Source organism: Bombina bombina, chromosome 2 (assembly GCF_027579735.1).
Source record: "Bombina bombina isolate aBomBom1 chromosome 2, aBomBom1.pri, whole genome shotgun sequence".
Lineage (NCBI taxonomy): Eukaryota > Metazoa > Chordata > Amphibia > Anura > Bombinatoridae > Bombina > Bombina bombina.
The window spans coordinates 169,541,078-169,553,137 of NC_069500.1; the positions used below are offsets into that span (position 1 = coordinate 169,541,078).

At 37.9% G+C, this 12,060-nt stretch overlaps 1 protein-coding gene across 1 annotated transcript in view; it reads left to right on the plus strand.

Moving 5' to 3' along the window:
• Positions 1-12,060, plus strand: part of ERBIN (erbb2 interacting protein) — a gene marked incomplete in the record, with an annotated part of 752,109 nt that overhangs the window by 556,458 nt on the left and 183,591 nt on the right. Inside the window, 3 exon segments of the mRNA XM_053701342.1 lie at positions 9,311-9,367; positions 11,391-11,454; positions 11,628-11,702. Coding sequence (XP_053557317.1) covers positions 9,311-9,367; positions 11,391-11,454; positions 11,628-11,702 — 196 coding nt within the window.

A 12,060-nucleotide genomic window follows, 5' to 3' on the forward strand; every position in this document is an offset into this window, starting at 1 on the left:
GATATAAAGTTGTTATCTTGGAAAGTTCTATTTTTAATGGCTATTTCCTCGGCTCGAAGAGTCTCTGAGTTATCAGCCTTACATTGTGATTCTCCTTATTTGATTTTTCATTCGGATAAGGTAGTTCTGCGTACTAAACCTGGGTTCTTACCTAAGGTAGTCACTAACAGGAATATCAATCAAGAGATTGTTGTTCCTTCTTTGTGTCCAAATCCTTCTTCGAAGAAGGAACGTCTTCTGCACAATCTGGATGTAGTTCGTGCCCTAAAGTTTTACTTACAGGCAACTAAGGAATTTCGACAAACGTCTTCCCTGTTTGTCATTTACTCTGGTCAGAGGAGAGGTCAAAAGGCTTCTGCTACCTCTCTTTCTTTCTGGCTTCGTAGCATAATTCGTTTAGCCTATTAGACTGCTGGACAGCAGCCTCCTGAAAGAATTACAGCTCATTCTACTAGAGCTGTGGCTTCCACTTGGGCCTTTAAGAATGAGGCCTCTGTTGAACAGATTTGCAAGGCTGCAACTTGGTCTTCGCTTCATACTTTTTCCAAATTTTACAAATTTGACACTTTTGCTTCCTCGGAGGCTATTTTTGGGAGAAAGGTTCTTCAGGCAGTGGTTCCTTCTGTATAAAGAGCCTGCCTATCCCTCCCGTCATCCGTGTACTTTTGCTTTGGTATTGGTATCCCAGAAGTAATGATGACCCGTGGACTGATCACACTTAACAGAAGAAAACATAATTTATGCTTACCTGATAAATTCCTTTCTTCTGTAGTGTGATCAGTCCACGGCCCGCCCTGTTTTTTAAGGCAGGTAAATATTTTTTAAATTATACTCCAGTCACCACTTCACCCTTGGCTTCTCCTTTCTCGTTGGTCCTTGGTCGAATGACTGGGGGTGACGTAGAGGGGAGGAGCTATGTGCAGCTCTGCTGGGTGAATCCTCTTGCACTTCCTGTTGGGGAGGAGTAATATCCCAGAAGTAATGATGACCCGTGGACTGATCACACTACAGAAGAAAGGAATTTATCAGGTAAGCATAAATTATGTTTTTTTGTCCCATTTTGTTACAGTGTGGACCATGCTTGGATCCATCATAGTGATGTATAACATAATGATAGGGAATATAGTAAAGGAAAACACAAGTAATGCAATGTACATGCTATGAAATATGCTGGTTGGTAACAACAACTATTTTTTCAATATCCGTATGTGAATAAGAACAAGAGATAACCTGCTTAGACCTATGTCTTTTGAAAGGGGAGGGGTATTATTATTGGATAGATGTTGGGAGAGAGCACGGTTTGCTTTATTGTGTATAACAACGTATCGCAGGGATAGTTATTCATATTGGGTAAATTCTAGGGGCATAAGTAGAAGTGCAATGTTCACATAGTTGTACACCATTTAATAATCTCTTAATATTAGGAAATACTAGCTATATAACATTTGTCTACACAATCCTCCCTGGAGAAGCTGTTATCACCCTAATCGTATTATATAGTGTGTTAGGATTATATTGGAGAACGTGCAACTTAGTCTGCAAATAATAAGTTGGGATAATTGTGCCCCCAGACGATATACTGATAATACTGGGTAGTGCTCTAACAAGGAATCAATGCCTTCTATTAGATAAAATCATAACTAATAAACTATATTAAAACATATGAGTAACCATAAGGACTATTAAATGCTCAACTTTTATCGTCCACGTCCCCATTTATAAAGAAGGACTATAATTTTGAGGCTTTGGTATGTAGTCAACCCCAAGATTTAGTTTGTAGGAAAGGGTATTTACTCCTTGAAACAAGTTGTTTGAAGAAGACTTAGAGAGGCAGAATCTCTTAGCAAGATCGCAAGTTGTCTTTATGGGTGTCTGTTATGTGTATGTTGCGCTGCTGTGAGTTTCAGGCCTCAACTGAGATTTTCTTGTATGTATCTGAAGCATAAGTGATCCCCGATGGGAAATATTTTGGTAATTCAATCGCGGTCCCGTAAGAGTCTCCCACATACTTCCGTACAGCCGCGGCTAATCTGTTGCGGTATGGTAGATTTGTTTTTCTTAGTGATGTCGGCTCTTCCGTTTTTTTATCGGTATACGATGATCTCTGCGCTAAAGTAGTTGGTGAGGCCCTTTTGGTTTGCGGTTGATTGCAGATAGGATTTCCTGCGGTTCACCTACAGCTGTAGTAGTTACTTGAGTGGAATGAAGCTTGCTCATCAGGAAATCTAAAGGGGCTTTTTCTATGAACTTCTGGCAAAGTATTTTAAACCTATGCCAACCAGCGTTGATGTTTTCTGGAATCTTTAGTACTCCCGTGGCGGCCATCTTAAAGTGAAGGTCAATTTTTACTCGATGCACACCACCTATGTAAACATTATGAACTAACTATTACAGTCGCTAAGATCAATTTTGCAAATAAACAACTATTTATCAAGAAATTATATATATATATATATATATATATATAAAACCTTCGTTTCCTCTTTTTACTCCTCCCCCGATCCACTTCCTTATTTGGCACCAGTGACGTAGCGTGCGTTTCAACAAGCCCGACGCGTCACTTCCAAGCTCATGCACAAGACTGATTTTAAAATGCGCATGCGTATTGTAACTGCATTTGCGCATGCATGTCAATTTCAAAGAACGGAAGCAACAGTTTCATTGCTATTTGGGAGTGCGATTGTGAATAGCATTACATTATTATATAACGTATAAGCGAGTATTGGATTGCAAAAGTTATTTCACTTCCTTTCTTCTACTGCGCGCAATAACAATGAATGAGACAGCAGGCATTCAGCATAATACGCATGCGCAAGTCATGAACAAGCATTAAGTAGATGACAAGACTCGGATTTAGACGCATGCGCGATTGTTGCCGATGACGTGGGTAGAAAGGGGCAGGACGCCACGGGGGAAGTAAAGGGATTGGAGGTAAAGAGTAAAAAATATGTCAATCAAATGAGGGAAGATGTCGGGCGGACAGTTGCGGTGAAACGGACGGTAATTGTAATATAAAAATTAAACGGAACAAATTATTTTTGAAGTTTTTGATGAATGAACATGCTGTTTATTATACATGTTAATTATAATACTGGAATCGAGTGGGGCAGACTTGACCTTCACTTTAATAACAAGGTGATGGCATTGTTTTTTTTGTTTGTTTTTTTAGTGTTTTTTTCTTGTTTGGTCTTAGGCTCTCTCTTTTTGATTGTAAACCCTTTTGGAGTTGAGAGGGTTGCAGCAGGCTTGTTTATTTTGTTAATTACCTCAGGTTACTCAGGGGGGGAGCGCCACCTATGATGGGCCACTGCCCAAGGCCTCAATTGTCTGCTTCGGGGCTCCGGTTTCAAGAATGGCTTTATGTTTGTGAAGCCTGAACATAGTGGAGTTCTTTAGGAGGAAGGAAGAGTGATTTTCGCTGTAGTATTACTCCTCTGAACGTCGGTTTAGTGGAGTTTCAGCAGAAGCTCTGAAGAGTGCGACTGTTGTTGGTAAACAAAGGATACCAAGAAAACAAAGAAAATTTGATGGTAAAAGTAAATTGGAAAGTTGTTTAAAATTGGATGCTCTGAGTTTTATGTCCTTTTTAACTTTTCCAGAAGGATATAAAGGAATGTTAGCCACTTTTTTGTTAAATCTAAAAAGTCTTTCAAAAGTCTCTTAAAACATATTGCTTTTTGTTTTAAAATAATAAATATGCCTGTGTTACTAAAAGTAATGTGTACAAACATCGATTTCCTGTTCAATTTTACACATTTAAAGGGATACTAAACCCAAAAAATTTTCTTGCATGAACATGCAATTTTAAGCAACTTTCTATTTTACTCCTATTATCATTTTTTCTTCGTTCTCTTGCTATCTTTATTTGAAAAAGAAGGCATCTAAGTTAAGAAGCCAGCCAATTGTTGGTTCAGAACCTTGGAAAGCACTGGTTTATTGGTGCTGTTCAATCAGCAAGAACAATCCAGGTTGTTCACCAAAAATGGTCTGGCATCTAAACTTCTTGCATTCTTGCTTTTCAAATAAAGATACCAAGGGAATGTAGACAATTTGATAGTAGGAGTAAATTAGAAAGTTGCTTAAAATTGCATGCTCTATCTGAATCACGAAATAAAAAAAATTGGGTTCATTGTCCCTTTAACCCCTTAGTGACCAACGACGTATGGGGTACGTCCTGCAAAAAAATGCAGTTAATGACCAAGGACGTACCCCATACGTCGTTGGTCTTTGAAAGCAGTAGAAGCGATCCTGATAGCTTCCAGCTGCTTTCATGTTATTGCAGTGATGCCTCAATATTGAGGCATCCTGCAATAACTGTTTTTAGCCATCCGATGCAGAGAGAGCCACTCTGTGGCCCTCTCTGCATCGGCTACCGATGGCCGTTATGGTTGGTGGGTGGGAGCTCATCCAGGGAGGCGGGTGGGCAGTTATTGGTGGAGGAGGGGGGAGGGATCTAGTGCGGGTGCGTGCGCGTGCACGGGCGCGCGCTCGAGAGTCGTGCACGCGCGTGCACGTGATGTCTATCAAAACAGCATCAATATGCTGTAGATCTGGAGGGTGGGAGAGAGGACTGGGGAGGGTGGGATTTTGAAATCAAGGCATCAGGGAGAGGGTGGGGGGTTGGATGTTGAGGGGGGGGCAGCTACACTACAGAAATAAATAAAATATTTAAAAAAAAATAATAAAAAAAAATAAGGGGGGTCCTACACAGCAGAAGAATTATTTTTTATTTTTTTTAAAAAACCTAAAACTTTTATTTTAGTACTGGTAGATTTTCTGCCAGTACTTAAGATGGCGGGGACAATTGTGGGGTGGGGGAGGGAAGTGAGCTGTTTGGGAGGGATCAGGGGGTGGGATGTGTCAGGTGGGAGGCTGATCTCTACACTAAAGCTAAAATTAACCCTGCAAGCTCCCTACAAGCTACCTAATTAACTCCTTCACTGCTAGACATAATATACGTGTGATGCGCAGCGGCATTTAGCGACCTAACTACCAAAAAGCAACGCCAAAGCCATATATGTCTGCTCAAGGATGAGCTGTGAGTTGGACTGGAGTTAGTGATGTGAACCAATCTTTGATTGGTATATGTGTATTAATAAATGTAAATGTGTATATTAATAAACGTAATAATATTCTCTAATATGGAAACAGTCTCTAAATTGTGAATTATAAATATGTCGCTCTTATTCTGTGAAAAACTTAAAAAGCGTGATTATAAATATATTGTATTGTGAGACAGGAGGAAAATAAAATTTAATTAAAATTTAAACAAATAAACAGAATGCGGAGAATTGTTGTATACATAAAATAATTTACTAGAAAATGATGTTGTACAAACATATAATAAAAACACATTTAGAGTATCTAAAAAAGCACTTGCAATCAATTATTGTGCAGATATGAATGATTCAATGTAAACTTCAATTGATCACCAAAATGAATTACAAACTCCAAGTTGCTACATTTAGTACATATTCTCAAAAATGGCAACACATGTAACTGTTACAGATGACAGAACATATTCAATGAATATCTGTGGGGTTAAATGGAGCGGTGTATCTAAGCAGAGACTTTAAAATGTATTATCAATACAGAGACGATGATGAATATCACATAAAGGAGGATTGCCTATTTTTACATAAATAGGTGATGGTATGAAGTTTGTTGTACCAAAAGGTGGCAATAGATGCTTGTGTGATATTAATGTTCCCAATCTCTGATGGGTTATGTATGTACGTTGGTCGTCTGATGATAAGATAAAAGTTAAAAATATGAGTTGTGGCCACAACTGTTATATCCAAGGGTGGTATGTCCCTGTTTAAAAATGCTGATATCAGCGGAGCGGTTTTTTCATTATAAAGTAACTGTTTTCTTTAAAAAGGGGCTCAATGCTGAGCGGTAGATAAAAACGTAGTTAATCGGTGATCCCCCTATCCGTACTACTGATATCCCTTACCTCCTCTCCAATTGCACGGGTGTTTGGAAGGTTGCCTCAAAGGTTCCTGCGACTGGTTGTAAAATCGCTTTGTTTTTCGGCGTCTCGCCGTTAAGGCTTCCCGGCAATCCCTTCTGGGTAATGGATTCACGTCTGGTCCTCGGAGGTCCAATCAGGTAGTCGGGTCGTGGGGGGAGTGGTTCCTGGACGGATCTTTAGTTTTCCTCGCTAGAGCCTGGTCACATTAGGTAGTCAAATCTACGCGTTTCAGCGCTATAGATGCGCCTTTATCAAGACTGGATCCAGTCTTGATAAAGGCGCATCTATAGCGCTGAAACGCGTAGATTTGACTACCTAATGTGACCAGGCTCTAGCGAGGAAAACGAAAGATCCGTCCAGGAACCACTCCCCCCACGACCCGACTACCTGATTGGACCTCCGAGGACCAGACGTGAATCCATTACCCAGAAGGGATTGCCGGGAAGCCTTAACGGCGAGACGCCGAAAAACAAAGCGATTTTACAACCAGTCGCAGGAACCTTTGAGGCAACCTTCCAAACACCCGTGCAATTGGAGAGGAGGTAAGGGATATCAGTAGTACGGATAGGGGGATCACCGATTAACTCCGTTTTGATCTACCGCTCAGCATTGAGCCCCTTTTTAAAGAAAACAGTTACTTTATAACGAAAAACCGCTCAGCTGATATCAGCATTTTTAAACAGGGACATACCACCCTTGGATATAACAGTTGTGGCCACAACTCATATTTTTAACTTTTATCTTATCATCAGACGACCAACGTACATACATAACCCATCAGAGATTGGGAACATTAATATCACACAAGCATCTATTGCCACCTTTTGGTACAACAAACTTCATACCATCACCTATTTATGTAAAAATAGGCAATCCTCCTTTATGTGATATTCATCATCGTCTCTGTATTGATAATACATTTTAAAGTCTCTGCTTAGATACACCGCTCCATTTAACCCCACAGATATTCATTGAATATGTTCTGTCATCTGTAACAGTTACATGTGTTGCCATTTTTGAGAATATGTACTAAATGTAGCAACTTGGAGTTTGTAATTCATTTTGGTGATCAATTGAAGTTTACATTGAATCATTCATATCTGCACAATAATTGATTGCAAGTGCTTTTTTAGATACTCTAAATGTGTTTTTATTATATGTTTGTACAACATCATTTTCTAGTAAATTATTTTATGTATACAACAATTCTCCGCATTCTGTTTATTTGTTTAAATTTTAATTAAATTTTATTTTCATCCTGTCTCACAATACAATATATTTATAATCACGCTTTTTAAGTTTTTCACAGAATAAGAGCAACATATTTATAATTCACAATTTAGAGACTGTTTCCATATTAGAGAATATTATTACGTTTATTAATATACACATTTACATTTATTAATACACATATACCAATCAAAGATTGGTTCCCATCACTAACTCCAGTCCAACTCACAGCTCATCCTTGAGCGCTCCCCTCCCCCCCACTTGGTTCATCCTTTCACACATCTGATTTTGGGAGAGATCAGATTCAGGGGTAGCAAACTGAGTCTGACACGGTATCACCACACACCTTTTTGCAGTAACCATATATGTCTGCTATTTCTGAACAAAGGGGATCCCAGAGAAGCATTTACAACAATTTGTGCCATAATTGCACAAGCTGTTTGTAAATAATTTCAGTGAGAAACCTAAAATTGTGAAATATTTAAAGTTTTTTTTTAATTTGATCGCATTTGGCGGTGAAATGGTGGCATGAAATATACCAAAATGGGCCTAGATCAATATTTGGGGTTGTTTACTACACTACACTACACTACACTAAAGCTAAAATTAACCCTACAAGCTCCCTACATGCTCCCTAGTTAACCCCTTCACTGCTACGCATAATACACGTGTGGTGCGCAGTGGCATTTAGCGGCCTTCTAATTACCAAAAAGCAACGTAAAAGCCATATATGTCTGCTATTTCTGAACAAAGGGGATCCCAGAGAAGCATTTAAAACCATTTGTGCAATAATTGCACAAGCTGTTTGTAAATAATTTCAGTGAGAAACCTAAAGTTTGTGAAAAAATTTGTGAAAAAGTGAACATTTTTTTTTATTTGATCGCATTTGGCGGTGAAATGGTGGCATGAAATATACCAAAATGGGCCTAGATCAATACTTTGGGATGTCTTCTAAAAATATATATATACATGTTAAAGGATATTCAGGGATTCCTGACAGATATCAGTGTCCCAATGTAACTAGCGCTAATTTTGAAAAAAAGTGGTTTGGAAATAGCAAAGTGCTACTTTTATTTAGTGCCTTATAACTTGCAAAAAAAGCAAAGAACATGTAAACATTGGGTATTTCTAAACTCAGGACAAAGTTTAGAAACTATTTAGCATGGGTGTTTTTTGGTGGTTGTAGATGTGCAACAGATTTTGGGGGTCAAAGTTTGAAAAAATTGTTTTTTTTCCATTTTTTCCTCATATTTTATAATTTTTTTAATAGTAAATTATAAGATATGATGAAAATAATGGTATCTTTAGAAAGTCCATTTAATGGCGAGAAAAACGGTATATAATATGTGTGGGTACAGTAAATGAGTAAGAGGAAAATTACAGCTAAACACAAACACCGCAGAAATGTAAAAATAGCCTTGGTCCCAAACGGTCAACAAATGGAAAAGTGCTCTGGTCACTAAGGGGTTAAGGAGCCAGACAATTTTTGGTTCAGTACTCTGGACAGCACCTATTTTATGGTGGGTGCATTTAGCCACCAAACAACAAGAACAACCCAGGTTATGAACCAAAAATGGGTCCGGCTTCTAAACTTACATTCTTGCTTTTCAAATAAAAATAGCAAGAGAATGAAGAAAAAAATGATAGGAGTAAATTAGAAAGTCGTTTAAAATTGCAAGCTCTATCTGAATCATGAAAAAAAAATGGATTCAGTGTCCCTTTAATTACAGAGGTAAAAACTATATTAATATAACCATGTTATCTATCTTTTAAAACCGTAAAAATTATATTGTAGACTGTCCCTTTAACTTAACCTTTATGTGTGTTGTTTTTTTATTTTGGACGGGACATGGTTTAGTGGTCATCTAAATGCAATTAATTTATTTTTAAGCAAATATCAGATTCCTAGTTGACCACCAATTATATTGCATAACCATTATATTACCTATAGTAGTATTTTTAGAAGTGTATTTGCTACACATGCACTTGGCAAATTACATTTCTATTTATGCTAAAATAAAAAATCTAAGAACTATAGTGTTGTTTTTTTGTCTGTTTGCGTCCTTATTTTAATGTTTTTTTATATATATTATTTCTTCCCACCAGGCTAATAAAACTCCAAATCTTGGAACTTCGGGAGAACCAGTTAAAAATGTTACCAAAGTAAGTTTGAGTGTGCTGTTAAAAAAATAAATTGAATAAACAAACATAATTTCTGATGGCATATTGATCTACAGTCCAGATGCACACCCCTTTTATGCTAGCTATAGGACCCAGGTAAGATTCCCAAATGCATACCCTTTTTTATGCCTTTATGCCAACTGTACTCACACTGGATATATTCATGGGGTATGTAAACTGTATGCCCATACCAGAGCCCAGGCCAGATACCTGTGTACGAAGGCTTTTTTTACACTAATTGTATGCTCTCATTAAACGTACAAACATATTTTATGTTATGCTTACAATACCAACTTGCCTCTGTTTGCTGCTAATTTGGCCCCTTTGCTTAGGCTTTTTTGTTGCCTTCTCAGATGCAAGCCAATCATAGGCTGTATCAGCTGAGCATTTCAGCCTTTTACCTGCTCCTCTGATTGGCTACTCAGAACATAGCTGTTTAACCCTTTGAGTGCCAACGATGTCTCTGAGCCGCCGCAAATTGTCCCAGTCAGGTGCTGACCCGTCTCTAGCACTCACCCACCTTGAGGGCAATCTGGAGGCTCCCACTGACTCCCACCCCAGAGATCTGGCCTGTATAGTGACAGACATCGCCGGGGCTTCACATTTGGCGTGGTGACGTCACGAGCAATGACGTCACCGCACAACTATATTTAAAGTTAACAATGGACAAGTATAGGGATATGGGGGCATGCTGCTTAGAAGCCTGTATCTCAGGCATCTAAGCAGCTACAGACCCCCTAGAATCGCCTAATCTTTCCAACCGTATAAATCTTGGGGATCTGGAAAAAAAAGTTAAAAATAATTTTTAAAAAAGTATAAATAAATAAAGCTCAAAACCAGCTTAGCACTCAGGTGGGAAATGGCTTAGCAGCCAAAGAGTTAAAGAGGAAAAAGGCAACCTGATTGATTAAGAGCAAAATGAAAAGCAAATTATTAAACGTAATGTGTTCTTCCATGTTCCTTTAACAATATGTGCACCAGTGATGTTTGCTACTAGCATCTAGAAATCCAGCTATTAGACTCCCTGGGAAACCACGTAACCACAGAACAACTAGCAGCACCTTCTTTTAGCTGTTATGACAACAAGGAATTAAGAATACATCTGAAACTTTCCTAGTGCTAAAAGCTGAATTCAAAATAAGTCTGCATATGTATTGAAAAAAAACATGTAAAATAAGTGTAGTCTCCAAGGGGACGGATATTTAGTTTCTTCTCAAAGCAATAGACTTGCCCATTTCAAGCTGAATGCTCAAGCAGTTATATGCATCCTATCCATAATGGATCATCCTTCAAGGGACAGTGTCATGTATTTGGTAGATGGGCCTATAGAGTTTCTATATTATTTCATTTGCTCACTAAACGCAGCTTTTGCCTGATTTTATGGAAAATTACATCAATTTCTAAAGATATTTTTTGTGTTTTCTCTTTCATTCTGTACTTTTTTTTTCTCCCTTTAATTAAGGTTTGTGCCTTGTAGTAAAAACCATCCTAATTTACCTGAAGCTGCTTTAAGATGTTAGTGATCTTCATTAAAAACAAAAATAGAGATATAATACAGAAAATGTTCTATCACAAGCCAGAATCTTAGAAAGTCAGACCACACAATACATAGCTAGTGATGTACTTTGGTCAATGATATGATTTGGTACAATTTCAGCTGACAAAACATCTTACTGGGATAAATGTATATTTGTGAATAGTCTAACCTGCAACCCATATGAAACTTCCTTAAGCGAAATGGGTAGCTATTTGCATTATAACTATTCATCTTAAAGGGACATGAAAGTAATAGGAGCTAGCTGGTGATTGGTGGTACGCATTTCTGCCTCTTGGCATTGGAGCTCATTTGCAGGTAGTAATATGCCAGTAATAGTGAAGTATTTTATTGCACTTTTATGTATATGGGCATGTGAGATATAGTAGATTGACATTTGAATTAAAAAATAAATAAATATATATATATATATATATATATATATAAAAATCATCCATCTTCCTCTTTCAGAACTATGAATAGACTTACTCAGCTTGAGAGGTTGGACCTGGGAAGTAATGAATTCACAGAAGTGGTAAGGTTTACTAAAAACATTAAAAAAAAACATTAACCCATTAAATATTAACTCCAAGGGTGTTTTAAAAGCAAGCATTGATTAAAGGTGAATGAAATTATACTGATCATTGTGTGGGTTTTAAAACCTTTGATTTTTAGCATTTCTTTCATGAATAAATGTTTGTATTTCAGCCTGAAGTACTTGAACAACTAACCGGCCTCAAGGAATTCTGGATGGACGGGAATAGATTAACCTACATACCAGGGGTTTGTATTATGAGCATGTAGTTGTGCCTGTATGTGTGTAAGTATACCAGGGGCTTGTATTGTCAGTGTGTAGTTGTGACTTTATGTATAGTTATAGCAGGGGCTTGTATTGTCATTGTGTAGTTGTGACTGTATGTGTGTAGTTATACCAGGGGCTTGTATTGTCAGTGTGTAGTTGTGCATGTATATATGTGTGTAGTTATACCAGGGGCTTGTATTGTCAGTGTGTAGTTGTGACTGTATGTATGTGTGTAGGTATACCAGGGCTTGTATTGTCATTGTGTAGTTGTGACTGTATGTATGTGTGTAGTTATACCAGGGGCTTGTATTGTCAGTGTGTAGTTGTGCCTGTATGTGT